The 19,371-nt window shown below is 40.0% G+C and overlaps 1 protein-coding gene across 1 annotated transcript in view; it reads left to right on the top strand.

Moving 5' to 3' along the window:
- The first annotated feature begins 243 nt into the window (after positions 1 to 243).
- cntn3a.2 (contactin 3a, tandem duplicate 2) overlaps positions 244 to 19,371 on the top strand; it is an 85,457-nt gene continuing 66,329 nt past the window's right edge. Inside the window, exons 1-3 of the mRNA XM_086051346.1 lie at positions 244 to 810; positions 13,294 to 13,430; positions 17,963 to 18,098. Of these exons, the coding sequence (XP_085907472.1) occupies positions 13,376 to 13,430; positions 17,963 to 18,098 (191 nt within the window). The 5' untranslated portion in view covers positions 244 to 810; positions 13,294 to 13,375. The remainder of the gene's footprint in view (positions 811 to 13,293; positions 13,431 to 17,962; positions 18,099 to 19,371) is intronic.

The following is a 19,371-nucleotide window of genomic DNA, read 5'->3' as shown; positions in this document are numbered from 1 at the left end:
CTGTTTTTTAAAGTGAAAACCCCTCAGAAAAAAACATAATCAAGTACAGATCACAGCTACCAGAAAATCTCACCAAAATTCCCAACACTGTCTTTAACTGACAGGCAAATGCGTGGCGTTTCAATGGGTGGTGGTAATGATGTGATGTGCCGCAAGGTGGCGCAGTTCCCTGCCAGGTGCCTTTCCCACCAGCACCTTTAGGTGGGCGCACGTACACCCATGCTGCTGCTGTTGCTACTGCTGCTACTGCTGCTTCTTCTGCTGCTGCTTCTTCTGCTGCTACTCCATTGCCTCGCTGCCGTGCTGGCCACTTCTCCTTCCTCCTCTTCCTCCTCCTCCTCCTCCTCCTCCTCGCAGGGGAAGCTGACTTGATGCGCATAATAAATCACCTCTGCAAGATTGCCCCCCTCCTTTTTTTTTTTTTTTTTTTTTTGGTCCAAGCCCGATTTGAAAGCTGCGCGCGTTGGATTCGAGACCGTGGAATCATTTCAATGTGATTGAGCGCCACAAGCAACGTGGGTGTTGTGCGTGCAAGTGAGCTGTGCGTTTGCGTGCGTGTGTGGTGTTTTCCTTTTTATTATTATTTTTTTGTATTCATTTTTGTGTGTGAATGTGATGAGGAGCGGAGGAAGAGGCGGGAGCAGTAGCTATGAAGCGCGTGTCATCTCGCGTCAATTTCACCTGTATGAACGACCTTGCCATTATGACCGAAATGTTCCTAAAAGGCTTTCCATGGAAGATACATGTGTCGCCCATTCCCTGAGAGCTGAACCTGCTCGCTGTTGGTCTCAAGACACTCAAAGATAAGCGGTAAGACACACACACAAACACTCGCACGCACACGCGCATCACACAAAAAAGGCAAGAAAACAGTGAAATCTGTGCGCGTGCATATCTATTGTAAACGTGCATGTACGCTAAATTATTTACACTGAGGCATATGTCATTTATTATTTATTGCACCTAATAAGGTTCTCCAGCTCTTGTCTACTTTCTCAATTTGCCTCAATCAATCACCTCATAGTCACATGTATTGCATCATAATATGGAAAATAATAGTTTATTATAGGCTAGAATATGGTGACATGCGCTCATAACTGCATTCAATTCCTCCTGCGCGTAGAGTTGTTTTATTTTTGGTTCAAATGAGCATATTTTCTGTGCATTCATTGCTATTATTTTATTTTGCGTCTGATAGTGATGCGTGGAGTTATATTAGTAACGGAGTGGTCCAGGATATTGGGGGTGCCTACCTGGCGTGATGCTACACTGACTGCAGCCTCACTTGTGATCACTCTGTCAAATACATGGCAGGAACCCAACAGCAACACATTTCACGCCCAACTCGGTCTCAGTGGATCGCATTACAAATGATTTTATGCTTGGTACAATGAAGGACCACCTCACGCGCAATCTAATGAGATTCAATGCAAGTGTTGGATATCTAAAAGTCTGGCTTTACAGAGATAATATCCTGTTTTGATTGAAACGCTCAGAGGAACTCAATGATATATGCAACACTATCATTCAGGGATGTGCAATCAGGGAGAGGAGGCAGTAAAAAAATAGGATTAAATAAAGTTCTTGTCTATTTTAGTTCTTTGTTTTATATTGATACTCTTTTTGAATCTAATAATGTATTGCGAAATTTGCGTATCTCGTGTTCAAATACATGAACGAGATGTAAGACAGCATGATTTGTCAATATTGCGAAATTTGCGTATCTCGTGTTCAAATACATGAACGAGATGTACCACAGCAAGTAGCCTCACCTCACCTCTGCTTGTGCAACACCTCACCAGCTGGGCTGAGGAGGCTTGTAATTGGCAAGTGTCTGTTTCCGTCTCTCTTCACGTTGGCAATGTAATGTTTTCAGACACTTTTGTATAGGCACTCTAATTTTCCCTATTCACGCAAATGTAATTTACTTTTGCTGATTGCATAGAAACATACATTTTAAAAAAGCATCACCAGGTGAGGCAAAAAGTACAGAAGGGGCTTACGAGAGCACACAGGTTCATGTTCTTGTACACAGAGACGTACCAAGTTAGCAGCTGCAGTATATTCGTTCTAAAATTTGACAATATTTAACCTTAAAGATTTATGAAAACTGCACTACCAATTGAAACGTGGTCCTATTATATATAGGAAAACAAACGGCTGAGATTTAAGATCTGCTTCAAACCACCTGTACCGACTGGCTTATTAAAAAAAAACAAAAAAACACACACTTGAATGAGTAAGAAATTGCGATGGAAATGCAATGCTTGTTATGGTCAAATATTATTTGTGTGAAAAGAAAGCTGATGTATTTTTATTTTTTTGTACTTTTGTTATATATATATATATATATATATATATATATATATATATATATATATATATATATATATATATATATATATATATATATATATATATATAGCACGTCCGCCTCAGAGGTCGTGGGTTCGATCCCGGCTCCGAGGTCGTGGGTTCGATCCCGGCTCCGGCCTCCCTGTGTGGAGTTTGCATGTTCTCCCCGTGCCTGTGTGGGTTTTTCCCGGGTACTCCGGTTTCCTCCCACATTCCAAAAACATGCATGGTAAGTTGATTGGACTCTTTAAATTGCCCCTAGGTGTGACCAATTCAGGGTGTCCCCCGCATACTGCACGATGACAGCTGGGATAGGCTCCAGCACGCCCCTTACCAGCCATGAACCTCAGCTTGTCACCATTGTGTGAATATGCCAGACGTGGGAATTTCTGTTTGTAGTTCCTTGCAAGTGTTTTAGTCTATGACCGAAATGTTGGATATGGAATTTCAAATATAGTGGTACCTTGAAATACAAGTGACTTACACTTGTATGCACACTTTTTGTGATACGGGCTGTCATTTGAACAATTTTTTAATTTGATTTGCGAACTTGGTATAGGTCTACAAATGCTTTATGGTAGCAGTACAAGGTTCGACATAAGCCAATTTGACTCACAGTTTGTGAGACAAAATTAATATTTCAAAGCCTCAAACACAGTGAAACACCAAACCGTGAATGGGCATTTATGTGCCAAAACCAGAGATGGGCAAAGTCCTGAAATTCTGTACTTGAGTAAAAGTATAATTACTTGTATAAAAAATGACTTTGGTAAGAGTAAAAGTCCTCATTCAAATAATTACTCGAGTAAAAGTAAAGAAGTACAGGCTCTGAAATGTACTTCATGAGTAAAAGTAAAAAGTATTTTACCGGATTTTTCCTCCTCATGTCATATAATACTTATGGCTAATAAATCTAAAAAAATGTACTCACTTAACACACCCTTTAAACTGACTGGATTGTTTTTTGGTTCTCAAACTTCAAAATTTCAAGGTGTTCCTGAGATGGAATGCATCCAAATGGTCTTCCACGCTAATACAGCATGTTAGACTAAACTAACATCATTAACCGTGGCCAAGCTAACGAAAGGATGATTAAGTTTTACCTCAACATGTTTTCTCAGATTGGATGGGGAATTCTTGTAGGTGGCAAGCTCATGGAATTTAGGTTTACACAGGACACAAGGCATTCGCCAAGAATCATTCGGCAACACACTCCACGTAATCGATCATTTTACTTATTCTCACCTTCCAATTAAATTATCTTTTGTAGCCGGTAGCATAGTGTTTTATCAGGTGATGTCATAGTTTGAGATAGAGCCAATCACAAGCTGGGATGTCCCAGACCGGGTGTAACCCTTCATATGATGGGCGGAGCCACGAACATTGGTCTAATTTATTTTTTAATCACCATGCATCCTGTGAAACAAAAGTAGCGACCCTGTTTTGAAAATGTATTGAATAAAAAGTACAGGTACTGGTGTTAAAATGTGACGAATACAAGTAAAAAGTATTCTAAAAAATAAATACGTGAATTACAAAGTACTGGAAAAAACTACTCAAGTACAGTATTGAAGTATTTGTACTTTGTCACTTCCCATCTCAGGGAAAAACGCAGAGCTGCCAAATATTACAGAAATCACTGAGTACTAGCTAAATCATTACACCTGTAACACGCCGTGATTATGATTTTTTTTTTCAAGCATCAGACTGGCTGTGCTTTAGGGCTTTGTTTTCCCTCCACTCCCTCTGTGCGGGACTGAGGAGGCGGTGAGCGCAGCAGCCTCAGTGGTCCCACATAACCAAACAGGGAAGAGATTCCCGCTTGTCTGTGAGCCTCTATGTGCAGAACTAAAGCATTTTACCGCAACATGCTTATGAAGTGTCAATGGTAAATGTGTTGTGCAATTCACATTAGTCATTGCGGCTACCAGTTGCCATCTTCCTCAATGCATGAACTGCTAATCACACTTTGGGTATATCAGCCAGCCTGCAACGTCACTAGCTCAGCACAGCGCCATAAGCGAGTCATTTGGGGCCCAAGGTGAACAAAACCAACTTTCGTTCAATTTGGACCAAAAGTGAGTTAAGTGTTTTAGAAAACTTTATCTTGCTGATGAAATCAGTTTCAATTATCTGACAATGAGGGTTAGGAGAGTTACTTTCAGAATGAACTCTGATACAGTTACTAGTTAGCTGTTAAAAAATGTAGTTAGTAATGTAATCCAAGTACCATAATATTAAAGTAATGCAACTTGAATACTTTTAATTACTTCTAGAGTACAGGGGACTCCAATAACAAATATGTTGAACATTTTCAAACAAACAAACCAATAAATCAAAATGATACTTTTACACAGTATATCTTTACTGTTGTATGGCTGTTTAATATGCATGGTTTTAAAGTAGGTCGGTTGGTCGGTCAGCCTGTTTGTCTGATTGGTCGACAGACAGACAGAAAGACAGACAGACAGACAGACAGACAGACAGATAGATACACTCAACAAAAATTGAAATGCAACACTTTTGTTTTTGCTCCCACTTTTTATGAGATAAACTCAAAGGTCCAAAACTTTTTCCACATACACAATATCACTATTTCTCTCAATAAATGGATGGATGGATGGATGGATGGATGGATGGATGGATGGATGGATGGATAGATAGATAGATAGATAGATAGATAGACAGATAGATAGATAGATTCCCTTGTAATTAATGCAATACAGTTACTTTTTTTGTATCCTTAGTACGTAACGCATACATGTGTTTTTTAAAAGATTTTTCATATTGTTTCTCATCAAATAAAAAGTGTGAATTTGAGAAAATTCTCCTATTTCCTGAGCTAGGTAAAGTCCTTAAAATCTTTCTTGAGAATAGGAATTCTTTACACATGCAGTAGTTATATTGCTTAGGAACTAGGTTTGCTAAGTTTGTCTCCTTCGTGTATCCGTAGCACAAAGATGGCAGCGAAACATGGCAGCCTCCTGTATGGGAGGCGTGCCCTATATAATATAATTAGAGATTACTTCACCTACGATTATATAAAAATAATTACGTTGATATGACAGAGCATATTTTTTTGCATATTGTTGAAATGGATAGTGGGTTTTTAAAATGAAACACAATTGAAAAATCAAAACATTCTACACATCATCCCTTTAAGCATATGTTTTGAGATACTAAAAACTTGATTGATTAAAAACCAGCATATGTTTTGAGGTACTAAAAACTTGATTGACTAAAAAACTGTGTAAAATGATGTTGTCTGATGATGATGAGTCATCAACAAGCATGTCTCTTTGTTAGCAGCTAGCAAACTAAGGTAGCTTGAAAGGCTCCGACGTACAGCAAGATGAGTTTCACCAGACATAAACGATTTCATGAACGGCATTTTACACCATCAAATAGACAGCTCCGCTAGCTTAATGCTAATATCAATGCAAAATGCTATTGACATACTAGGTTTAGTGACAATTTTACAACCCTTTAGCAATGGATCTTTGAATACATATGGTGAAACAACACATGCAGACAGATGGTACAACGATATTTACAGGAATATATTCTTCATCTTCTATGAAAAATGACTAATATTACAGCAAATTACTGAGTAGTAGGATAGTCGAAGAAGTCAATTTTTCTTGTTTTTCTTGGTTTGACTGCCTCACTCCCTCAACAAAAAACATAAAATTTTTTTTTTTTTTGGTGGGGGCAGGTTTTGAGTTAAGAGCGTGGTTACGGAAGTAATTAAACTCATAGCTCAAAGCGACATTGTATGTAGTCTTCGGCTGAATGTTTGTATTTTAAATTTAAATGAGGACCACATTAATTCCCCTCTGACATTTATTGAATTTGATGGCTCTCATTCTACTGTGAGGTTGTACCTGTCTGTTAAGTGTTTCTTTAAATGGACCAAGGAGAGATGGGGGCTGGGGATGGTGGGCAAAAAAAACCCCACATCAACGTAATTTATAGAGTGCTGTAGTTTTGACTGGCACTATGCATTCAGAAATGCATTTGGTAAACACACACGCACGCTCACCCCCACGCACACACACACACACACACACACTTATTCAGTAGGTAATTGCATACTGGTATGCCACCATGTCAGCTAAAATAGCTGTGATGAATGCAGCTTAGGCCTTCAAAGTAAGTAGACTCCCACTCTTCCAGCTGCGCTGTTTGTTCAAGCATCACCCTACTTGGATGCTGGCAGAGTGTGATGGAGGTGGTGGAACTCACCATTTTCCTTTTTTGTGTCATTTAAGTAGTGCAAGGAAGGTGTACATCTCCTTGGTGGAGAGTGATTCACATAGCGAGGCTTTCACACCACCTTGCATCGCCATCATCGTTAGCACCATTATTCGGTGCAAGCTGAGAATGTGCGTGGTGTGTGTTAAGCATTGGCAACGGTGCACATGTGACATGTGAATCACTAGTCTGCTTTTGCTAATGCTAATTTCAGTGGCTGAGTTTGACATGCACATTAGGATTTAGTAGAGGTGCATGTAAACTGACGACCATGGCCACCGTGGCATTTGTGCATACAAGGTGCCATCCTTATCAAAACCCCACTCCAAGTCTACACATGCAAAGTAGGCAGAGAGTGTATTACCCAGTGTGCCCTCCATCACTCCTCAGTCTCTTGGTGCCAACCGACTGTACATTGTGCTCCCATCACTGAGTTACGGCATGCAGGACTCTTTGCAGGAAGGAATGGAGCATAAAAATCCAATTTGGCCGACTTTGAAGGGGGAGGAAAAAAAAGGCCGGAGCACACATGAAAGAAAATCCTGGCTGAGACTCCACGTGTCTGACTTGACATCCAAGGCAGCTGACAAACAATTAGACCCTCTATAAGTAGTGCTGTGAACCAGGCTCTCTGGGGATTAGACCACAAATGAGCCACACATCACGGCTTATGTCTTCTAAATGGAAAATGAGTGCATGTGTGGAGACCCGGTGTTGTTGGGCATGTGTGTGTGTGTGTATGTGTGTGTGGGGGTGTGTGGGGGTGTGTGTGTGTGTGTGTGTGTGTGTGTGTTCCCTGACATTTTAGCAGATTGGTGTTGATATCTGTCTGTGGGCCTTAATACATCATGAACCCGTCCCAAAGACTCAAATTCATTCTGTGTTCCAGCGTGTCTCAATGCTGGTGCACACTCAGTGGCACTATACAGTACGAAAAAAAAATTGGTGACAAATCACTTAGGTATAAGTAACATACCATCAAAAAAATACTTGTCTACTTGTTGTCTACAAATGGGCATGATATTTGATGAAGTGATTGCAATAAATTTGGCTGGAAATTTGGATTTGTGTGGCGTACCTGATCAAGTCTTGAGGCAGTTTAGGTAAAATTGAGTGAACTACTTGATGCTGCCAATTTAATTCCAACTTGTTTGTGGTCTCAAAAAGAACACCATGATATCAGACCTGGGAAGCTGAACTGCATACATATAGACCGCTGCAATGAAAACCTCTCCAAGTGGAATTGTCCGGCTCAATCAATTTAAATTCCTATTAGTCTTCTAAAACAGCGGCTACGTTTACGTGGACATATTTATTCGGATTCATTCCCTGATCGGAATAAAACTGCAACATGTACACAACTCATTCAGAATATTCTGATCCGATCAAGACCATTCCGATCAAGATTTTATTCCGAACGAGTGAGGTAGGTTATGTCGATTGTTAATCCAATCGGCATGCATGAAAACACTTATTCCCACATTTCGGAGCAACCCGTATTTACTGTGCGTGTCTGTGACATAATTATAGGCGTTTCTGTTATTCCCGGAAGATAGTAAAAGCAGAGCAAGTGTTATATTGTTTGTTGTTTGATTTGTTTGAACGACGTGGCAGGCACAATACTCAACTGGTACATTTGCAGATCCATTAGGGAGTGTTAACGCGACGTAACAGTGCAAACCGGAAAAATACGCGAAATAAAATTAACGTTTAAAGTAGAGATGGAATGAGTGAAGTTTTGTTGACACGGAAGTCACTAGGACTTCTTCTTCTACTACTACTACTATACTCCGGTATATTGGTCAAAATAATTTGCAGAGCTGGGCATTTTACAAAAAATTTGCCTTCCGCCTACAGCCAGGATACCCTTCCACCATCCGTTTTATCCGCCATTTTGTCCGCATCTGGACCGGTCCGCCTATGATTTTAAACAGGCTTCGGTTAGCGTTTCCGACTACAAACTGCGACCAACTGAAGCTAAATTTCGATCCGTCTATCCATATATCCATCTAACCCCCCCCCAAAAAAACACATCATATTCGAACAGAGTGCCCTGCGATTGGCTGGCAACCAATTCAGGGTGCCCCCTGCCTACTGCCCGAAGACAGCTGGGATAGGCTCCAGCACGCCCTTGTGAGGATAAGCGGTATCGATAATGGGTGGATGGATATTCGAACAGATAGTACACTATTATGCGGTTATTTTGTGCATACATCATTCTGCCTAAAGAGCTTTACAAAGCCTCACATGCCGATGGCAAAAAAACAAAAAGCAAGGGATCGGCCGGATTGTCATCTGTAACACCATATGGCCCCCAACAAAATGTTTACTACACATGAAGGTAAAAGGCTTCACCTTGCTGGCGTTAAACTTGGATGTCCGCACAAATCGACCCATCAGTCACATTTTCCTTCTGAGTTTTTGGCTTCGGGAAACGAATAAAGCGTACATCCTTCATATATGGACGGTCGTAGTGTCTGGAGTTGTTTCTGCAAGTACCACAGCAGTAGTGTTTACTCGGCATGTTTCTGCAGAATACAAGCAGCACTGACAGGAGTTGTCTGCATGCGCGCATCTATTATTGTCTACAATCTGTGTTGTGACCCGCTGGATGTGACGTCATGCTATTCGGACCCATTAGCTGACCCAAAACATGCTTGATGTAAAATACACGAATCAAGCAGCAAACTTACCTGCATCAAATCAAACAATAATGAATGAATGAATGAAGGAATTTATTCGAACAGCCTATTGACATATACACCCACATATACATTTTCCGTACAAATAAAAATGTACACATCAAATGCTGTGGCTGGCCGAAAGTCTTAGGGCTAAAGCTAATATCTTATAAATGCCCTAACCCTGCTCACAATCTTAATTTCCTAAAACAAAAATTACTTTCCGCTTAACCTCTTCGAATGACCTACACACCTATACAAAAACCCTTACTCCTTACACACATACATGTGCACACACACCCACCCACGTACAGATACATATATATACACTGTACATATATATACACATGGGTACTGTTTTTTAGACATATACATTTTACCACTAAACCAAGTATCTAATGAGCAATTAAAACCACTGTTTTAATATATAAAACTTAACAAAGGTTCATGTTTGTATTTTTTTAATGTTTTTTTATATTTGTATTTTTTATCAGTTTGTTTTTTCTAGTATATTATGTTTGTAATCTCTTTTGAAATGTACCACTGTTTTACTTTCTTTAAGTTGGGCCGGTAGCCCATTCCACAACCTGACACCCTGAACCGATATGCACATGCTTTTAAGAGTAGTGTGGATTGTAGCCTGTTTAAAATGTAGTATCCCTCTTAATCCATATCCCCCATAGGCCTATCCATCTTGAAATGTTTTTTGAATACTTGATGGTAATAGACTATGTCTTGCTTTATACATCATTTGCGCTGTTTTAAAAATATACAAGATCATGAAATTTTAATATCTGTGATTTCAAAAACAGATCACTGGTGTGATCAAGTGGGCCTACATTATTCACTATTGTAATAGCTCTTTTTTGCAACATACATATCGGTTGTAGGGTGCTCTTTTAAGTATAACCCCACACCTCCACACAATAAAAAAGGTACGGCAATACCAGAGTACAGTATAGTGTATACATTGAATTATAACTTAAACCTTAATTTTCACCATTATCTCCACACTCAGTGCCACTTTAGATCCGACATAATTTACATGTGATTTCCAGGTAAGTCTAGAGTCAATGATAACTCCTAAAAATGTATTCTCATATACCCTTTCCAGGCTTTTAGTGTCTATTTTCAATCCCACAGATGTTGGAATAACGCAATTACCAAAGACCATGTATGTAGTTTTTTTTTCTTTAAGATTTAAAGATTATTTATTTATGTTAAACCACAATTTCAATGAATCCAATTTACTTGAGACTTCTGCAATCAGCTGTTGGAGGTTTTGTCTTGCGCAGAAAATATTCATGTCAACGGCAAAGATAATATACTTTAATAAAGTGGAAGCAGTGCATGTCATTTATTTACAATATAAATACTTTTAGTCACAATATTGACTCTTACGGTACACCACAGGTGTCTATCCGCACAAACTGTTGTCTTTTGTCCATATAATGTTTTAACCAGTACCATTGTTCATAGAATAGTGTGATCTATCATATCGAAAACTTTCTTTAACTCTATAAAAATAGCTACTGCGAATTTATTATCAGTTGCACAAGTTATCTCTTCTACCATATCCATTAATGCCATTGAGGTTGAGCGATTTATTCTGAAACCATATTGATTATTTGTGATCATCTCATGTTTTTCCAAAAGGCTATCCATAATCATCAATGTCGAGTTATAGACGATTACATAGACCAGCAAAAATCCACTTCCATTTATGCTTAATCTGTCTTTTTTTTAAATTTCCCATTTATCGCCAGCAAAATGGCCGTCTGTCATAAGCGGATAGACGGACCGGTTCATCGGCTAGGCGGAATGCCCAGCTCTGATAATTTGTTCCACTCTTAAGTGTGATGCTTGAACACGCGAGTCCTAATCGGATCAATATTTTTGTGTCCATGAAAACAGTGCATTCGATCAGAATTTTAACCCAAACCCTGATTGGATTAAAATGTGCCCATGTAAACGTAGCCAGTGTTTCTCAAATCACAACCTGTATTGAGTCAAGGCATTTTTACACTATACAATTCTCACAGGACACCACCAAACAGTGGTGTCACAAAAATGATATATACAAAATATATATAGTACCTTGACCCCGCTTGCCCCGCTAGCCACACTAACCCCTCTGGCCACGCTAGCCCCGCAAGCAGCGCTAGCCGGGCTGGTAGCTCAAGTTAGTAGACCTAATGATTCTGCACACTTTGCTGCACACACTGCTGATAGCCCTACAGTTGCTTTTCCTACTGATCACTTTTTAATAACCCAGGGTTACTCAAGCGTGTGTTTTGGCCGCAAAATCGCTACTGTGGTTCTGACGTCAGTTCGTCTCATAGACCAAATTCTATGGGAGGGATTCATCTAAACTCCCATACTGTTTCTACAGAGGAAAATAGTGTGCTGATTTGCACAGTTTAAATTCAAATATAAAATGTTGATCATCTGAAAATGAAAATCAGTTGGCCGTTTATTGGTGAGTGGAAATGTCTTTTTTATCTTCCATGTCCTCAACCAAGCAAAAACATTTATTTTTTTATTTTTATCCGAATCACGAATATTTGATAGAATTTTCATTGGGACATCCGAATACCAAAATATTCCATAGCCACAGGCCTATCCGCCTCCTAGCGCAAAAACTTTCTGCTCGCGCGCCACAGCTAAACATAGAATAGCTTCTGGGCTCATACTGTATATACACTATGGCAGCACAGAACTAACCCCGGAGTGAACGAGTTTGTATTTTCTGTCATGTCTTATTTCACGGACCTGATCAATGACGTCATTGATCGAACGCGTAAATTATTGCATAAGTCAATTAACACAAACTATCGACCAATCTCGATCCAGTCGATCAGATCAGTTTAAAGTCCGATTTGTAGTAAGAAATGTATAATTGTCTGAAAGTTAAATGACATTTCCCGCCTTTCGCAACACACTGGGTGGCTCAGAGGTGGGGAATCACTTTTTTAAAGACACTTCTTTCAATCACACAGGCAATTCCAATGTATTATGAATTAGGCACAACATTCACGTTAACACAGCCTCCTATTGCAAGGCAGAGTTCATAAGTCTATGAAATGTTGCCATATGCCAGCCATGCCCACACAGCTGTTTGAATGACGCTGATGGCACTATGCCCCTGGAGCAGGTACAGGAAACTCAGACGGGGAAATACTCCAAAGGCATTACTATAATGTTTACAATGTTTTACTCGTAGACATTAATTTCACAATTAAATTGTTGCTTTGTGTAGAAAATAAAATACATATTGGTGGAGCTGGCGGGCTCACGAAAGCAGTTGCCGATGTGCAAAAACAGAATCTCATGTCTGCATGTACACCCCACTCACTCACCTTAATACAGTGTTCAGAATTTTTTTGATTTTTTTGGTGTGATTGCGTGTGTGCGTGCGTGGGTGCGCGTGTGTGTTTGACATTTTGTAATTGCATCATTACTCACTCCATCTGCCCCCACTCCCTTCCTGCCATAAGCAGGCGCATGGCAATTTGCAAACACATGCTCCAAGCAGACAGACACTTGTCCTTGATTACGGACCCGGGTGGAATGGCTTCCTCATGGGGCTGTCCAGGTCCATAGTAGAATGTGGGGAAGACGCATCCTGCCACTGTGGGTAGATCTAATTGATTGGATAGCACCCTATTGTAAGGGCCAAGTCTCCTCCGGCTGCCAGAAAGTGAACCCGTCCAAGTGACAGATGAGCTGTGTTGTGGGTCGCTACTCTAATAGCCTAACATTACCTCAGGTCCCGTACACCTGCCGTATCCCCCTCTAAGACACCTCTGCTTGCATTGTGACCACAACTAAGACAGAAAACGCAATGCGATGCGACTCTTATCGTATTCAAAGTTCCATTTCATTTTCTCATTCTCTGTGCTTCCAGATTAGGTTATGGAAACACATGAAACTGTAAGCATCACATAAAAATGATTGGCTGCTGAGTTTGGCATTTTAAAGCAAAATTATCTTTTTGAAACAGGTCAAGCGCTGTCTCGCCAGGATCACAAGTGCCATTTCAAAGCTTATTGGATGAAAGTGTCATTTGCCCTTGGTTGCCAAAGATGACGTTGCCATGGAAACAAATTCTACTGTTATCGATCATCGAGTGTTTGGCAGGTAAGCCGCACTTGTATTTTTTATAGGTGCAATGATTCTCTCCCATTTAGACATTTACAGGTGCACGATGCTCACTGCGGAGATGGAAATTATTTCATTGTTGGAGAGGATGGGCTGACGGCGGGGGTTGAAAAAAGTCCTCTCTATTGACATGTACTCACAAACACTGCTTTTCACCCTCCTCTTACAGTTGTTTTGTTTAGCGTCACACTGAGAAATGACTGTAATTTGTCTTCTGCTCAATACTAACTTTATAGAGCAATACACATGCTACTACATTTGTCTATGTTGATCAATGTTTTAGCACCGTAAATCGTTTCTGTTCTTCACCACTCAACAATGATTTCCACCGTGAGACAATGAGCTCAATTTTCATGCCCAGTGCAAGTGTAGCACCACGCATACTGCACAGAGGCAGGCTTGACCTTCTTTTGGTATTTTCACAGACCTGTGCTAGCCAGCGCAGCGTGGCACATTTAAGAAAGAGAGAAACCATTGTGGGCGTTAACCCAGCCGACTTGATTCTCCACCAGTTGAAGCGGCTTTGAATTTCCTTTAAAATCAACAGGAGAGACGCACAGTGCTTGACATGGCAGAAGAGGAAACCGATTTGCTCGAGTCCAGGCAGGAGGACGTAGCATGCAATGTACATTACGTTTTTTTAAGGAACTGTAAGCACATCTCCATGGACGCATGATGCGAAATTGTTCAACTGTCAAATTGTTTGTGTCCGCGTGTGACCCCATAGCTGTACCACGGCCAGGGGAGTGATTTTAAAAACATAGTAACGATGATAATAACACAGGTAGTAATGCATTCAATTAACTTATTTCTACAATGATTCAGGGTTCATTATATTTATAAATGATATACGATGACATCCACTACACATGTCGGAGGTGTGCAGAATGTGTCTGCCTGTGCCCTGATGAAATTCACCAACATCACGTTACACTACGTGTGCCAATAGATCAACATGGTTGCAACAGGCAAGTTTTAAGTGACTTTTAAATACCAAATTGTCACGTGCACCAGGGCAGGTCAAAGAAAACACCCTCGGTTCACCTAAATGGTCATCATGGCGTAGAGCGCTCTGCCAAATTCCAAAACAGGCAAAACGAGGCTGGCACCGGCACGCAAATCAAGATGCGCCACATTTTATGCTGGAGTGCAGCTGCGTCATCTAAGAATATAGAGCCCGATATATCGATGATCGTGGTTGTGATTTGTAGTGTTGGTAAGTGCTCTGGAAGGCAAGGCAAGTTTATTTGTCTAGCAACATTCATGCACAAGGCAAATCCAGAGTGCTTTACGGAGGCAAAGATAACTTGATCAAAAACAAGATAGAATTGAAATAAGAAAGTCAAGATAAAAATCTAGCATGAAACCAGGATAAATGACAAGCTACAACAAAACACTAAAATGACAAATTGCATGCATTATCAAGTTAGGATCACAAAATAAAAGCAAGATGGTGAAATAGATATATACATATTTGATTTATGAAAAATCAGCAATGAACAATAAAGTTTTCAGGCCAGATTTACATGGACTGATAGAGCAGATATAAGGTGTTCAGGAAGTTTGTTCCACAGTTGAAGAGCACAGAAACAGAACGCGGCTTCACCTTGTTTGGTTCTGAATTGAAACACTCAATAAGGCTGCACTTAAGGACCCGAGGGGTCCGGAATTCTAATAGGGGACTTAAAGGTATTGAATATATTTAGATATACTCTATACTGAAAGGTGTTTCCAATAGTTTGCCCATCCAATGAAGCCAAAATATGGTAGCCCAAATATAAGAAGCACCTCTCGGTATATAACATACATACTACAAAACCAAATACCTCTCTGACAGTGACAATCAAACAATATTCTTTCTCGAGGCATACAGTATGTTTTGATAGAGCTCTTGGATTTGATATTGTTGGATTTTGTTGCCAGTCTCATTATGTATTAACACAAAATCAGTGATGCTTTTACATATCAACATGAATATGAACGTATTTACCATCAGGGAGTGAATCCAGTATTTGAACCTCTGAGATGCTCAGCCTCCAGTCACAATGTTAATCATATAGCAATTACCAATTGGTATTTTACTACAACAAAACAACAATGTTGAAAGGTCAAATGTGTTTGAATACACAAAATATTTTTAAGGAAAATCAATAATAGAAACGTAGCCAGACTTTGCACCTCTTCAAACATCAATTCCATTAGCGCAGACATATTTCATTATAATACACCATTTAGACTGGACTATTTAGTTAATAAAACACTCCTTTGGTCATAAAGATTACACGTTATTCACTTCAAACTCTGCAGACAATATTTAATGTCACAGTTGAAATGTTGACTCTAATGTAGGGCTGGGCGATATGACTGAAAAGTATATCACGATATAAGTGTTTCATATTGGTCGATATCGATATATATTGAATTTTTTTTCAACTATTGAAAATAATGACCCGAAGAAAAATAATTTAATAAGAGGTCAATGTAACTATGAAAGAGTGAAATAAACTGGTCGGTATAAAGATTAAATAGACTCCTTTATATAAGATGATGTGCTTAGAAGGGCTGAGAAATGTTTGAAAAACTGTCACAATCTAAGTATTTCAAATCAGTCAATATTGATAATTATTGATTTTGTTTTACACCTTTTCTTTAAATAACAGTTAACTGTTTTTTGTACATCGCTATGTAATGTAATGCGCAGTTTATCCTCCATCAGTGCATTGTAAATGACTATTTGCATTAGGTCTAGGTCTACCCCAAAGCAGATGTTGACACATATATTAGCCTTCATTCAATGTTCATCCAATGTTAGTGAACGAATACTCTTTTACAGTGCATACATAATCGTTGACCAACCGTCTTAGGACTACTTTATCTTTTTAGCGGACTCATTATTGCCGTAGTCCATTCATATTTTACTTGCTTGATTTTACCTTGAGTGCGATGCCGGTGTCGGCAGTAGTTAAGGCTAACTACTGCTAGCATGTCAAAGACAAGAACTCCTCTACTTGTACACCATGGCTCCATCCACGGGTCTTTAATAGGGTTATCATGCATAATATAATTTCATTGTAAGAGTTGTATTGAGTCGAGTGGTCATTTATTTGAGCTTGAAGTTATGGCGCTCGCTCGCTGGATGCGAGCATAGCGCACGGCCGCCGGCCCCGCGAGCGTAGCGCACGGCCGCCGGTTCCGTGAGCGTAGCACATGGCCGCCGGGCCCGCGAGCATGCTCCGTTAACAGCTTCTTCCTCGTTGGTTTAAAAGCTGATTCTTCTTTGGTTTAAACGCTTCTTCTTCATGTTTGGAGGCGGAAGCGCGCTGCCAACATCACGCACCATGCTGTGATTGGGTTTGTCTTTCTTTTTATCGAAGGCATTTTCTATTGGTATCGATCACGTGTCAATCGCGATACATATCGATATCGAATTATCGGCCCAGCCCAACTCTAATGATAACTCACAAAGTCATTATGCGCTCAACACTTTTTGACCTTTGTGGTACTGCACAATTGAAAGTGTTCACATTCATTCACATTTTCAAACATAAGTCCACAACATTTTTTGTTACTTTGTGTGTGTGGGGGGATGTGGGTGCGTGTGTGTGGGGGGTGTGCGTGTGTGTGTACAATCAGGATTTTTGGGCTCAATCTGCAATCAATGACTTAAAAAAAACATACTCGATTCCCAATTATAACATGTTTAAAATCTCTTTCTCTGACATAAATGAAAAAAATGCATGAACATTGCCAGTCATTCAGGTGGCCAGGACTTTTGCTAAAATTGTCTTGGTTCAACAGCTGTAAACAAGCCCGTGCACTTACTTACCAGCCTACAAGTACAGGACAATTAGCCTACACCTGCTCCTTTTTGGCGCATTTTGGAAGCTGGCCGTGTTGTACAAGTCCTGGTGCCCACAGACCACAATGATTATTTTGTCCTATATTGTCCACTTTTACTTTTGTCCACACACATCTGCCGTGTATGTGATGTACATAAACTCTTGACTTCATATACATAATTGCATCGCGAGAACAGCTCTATTCACGTTTGGCATGACCACAGTATATCTCATATTTTCGTTTACCAAAATGTTTTGTGAGTCCGTCAACAACAGAGCTATTTCCGTCTTCGTTCAAACAACATGACTGCCTGCTGGTTGCATCTTTGATTGGCTGGTTACTTACGCTCAGTGATGAAAGCCATTTTGAATTAGAGAGATGTTAAAATTAAATGAATAACACATACTGTATACTGGAGGCATTTTTTTCAGACTTTTTACCAGTCCCCCAAAAAACACGGCAACACACCTGATTCAAATCATCAGGCTCATTATCACGCTTTTGCATGCCGTAGGGATAAACCTAAAACACTCTGGATTGTGGCTCTTGAGGACCGGACTTGACCACCCCTGACTTAGACTAATTAAAAGAGCAACATGATTCAGCCAATGAGTTGAAGAAAACATTTCCTGCAGAATTACCTTAATATTCATTGTTACTGCTACTTTCAGATTGTCTAGACAGTGGGTTGTACCATGGGCCAAGATGGAGGATGGAGCCAGGTGATCTGTTTATTCCAGTGGACTCCATTGAGGAAGAGGCTACTCTGACTTGTGACGCCAAGAGTACTCCACCTCCTCAGTACAGGTTGAAGTACATTGTATTTGTTCTATTTTCTATACAATGTGTCAAATTATGTCACTTAAATCAGCATCCTGTGTTGAAAACAGGATTAGAACATTTTCATTTGCACAGCACTGCGGGCTGTCAGTGCCACAAGAGGCTCGAGTTGAACGCTTCCTCTCTCAAAGCGCTATCGCACCACATCATGGAAACGGTTCACCTACACTCAAGCGAGCGCGCCCAGAACTTAATTTGTGCTCTGTGCACCCAGGAATAATTTACAAGATAAACTCAAACCACAGATTCAATGTTGAGATATTTCACAAAGGAATGTAATTATTCTAGACTGAAAGAATACTCTCCCGTGAGTCTTCTTTCAGTGTGCAGCACCTAATTGTTATAAATTAAGGCATTTTGTTTCCTACTTGATTTTCCTCTCACTTTATACCACTGATGGAATTCATTTTGGACTTCGATGTCACAATATTGCTTTTAATTCTTGAAAACATATGCTTTTGATATGTAAGGATGTTCATGAGGGAATCTTTTTTAAGCAGAAGTATCTTGAATACGATCAAATACAGTTTATATTTCCGACAGACACACTCTTAAGAGAAAACAACAACAACAAAGACAAAACAGCACTTGAGCCAGTGTCCCAATGCCCAGCTAATGGCAGTCCCATTAAAGCACAGGAGAAAAAAAATGTGGATTGCATCAGAAAGTGAACCGCTGTGACACCATCTGATAGGACAAGCCGAAACTTGCAACAACATTGATATGCATTACATTCATTTTGCAATTGAACCACTACTCTGTATTAAATATAGTTTATAGTGTAAATATTGCCGTCGTTTATGCAGAATCACCATTGGGTTGATGTACAGTATACTGTAGATTTCCCTGACTTTGGCGCAGGCAGTGTGGATTCATTTCCCATCTCAGTAATGGTGTGAATTGTTGTCTGCCTCTACAGTATATGTGCTGTGTGACCAGTCAAGTATGTAGTCCACCTTTCGGCCAAAGTCAGCTGGGCTAGGCTACGGCTAGAGCCTGAAAAGGATAAGTGATAGATGATAAATATACTCTCTCTCTCTCTCTCTCTCTCTCTCTCTCTCTCTCTCTCTCTCTCTCTCTCTCTCTCTCTATGTATACATATATGTATACACAAAAATCAAAATACATTAAAATAAAAAGCAAAAGATGCTGTACTTAGCATTACTGCTGAGAGGTGAATGGAAAGGAAGGAGAGGAGACAAAGTTACTGCCGGCGCGCACACACACGATCTAGACACTG

This window comes from Filicampus tigris, chromosome 1 (genome assembly GCF_054856515.1).
Source record: "Filicampus tigris isolate MCC_2025a chromosome 1, RoL_Ftig_1.0, whole genome shotgun sequence".
In the NCBI taxonomy this organism is placed as follows: Eukaryota; Metazoa; Chordata; class Actinopteri; order Syngnathiformes; family Syngnathidae; genus Filicampus; species Filicampus tigris.
This window is presented reverse-complemented; position numbering and strand designations above follow the sequence as displayed.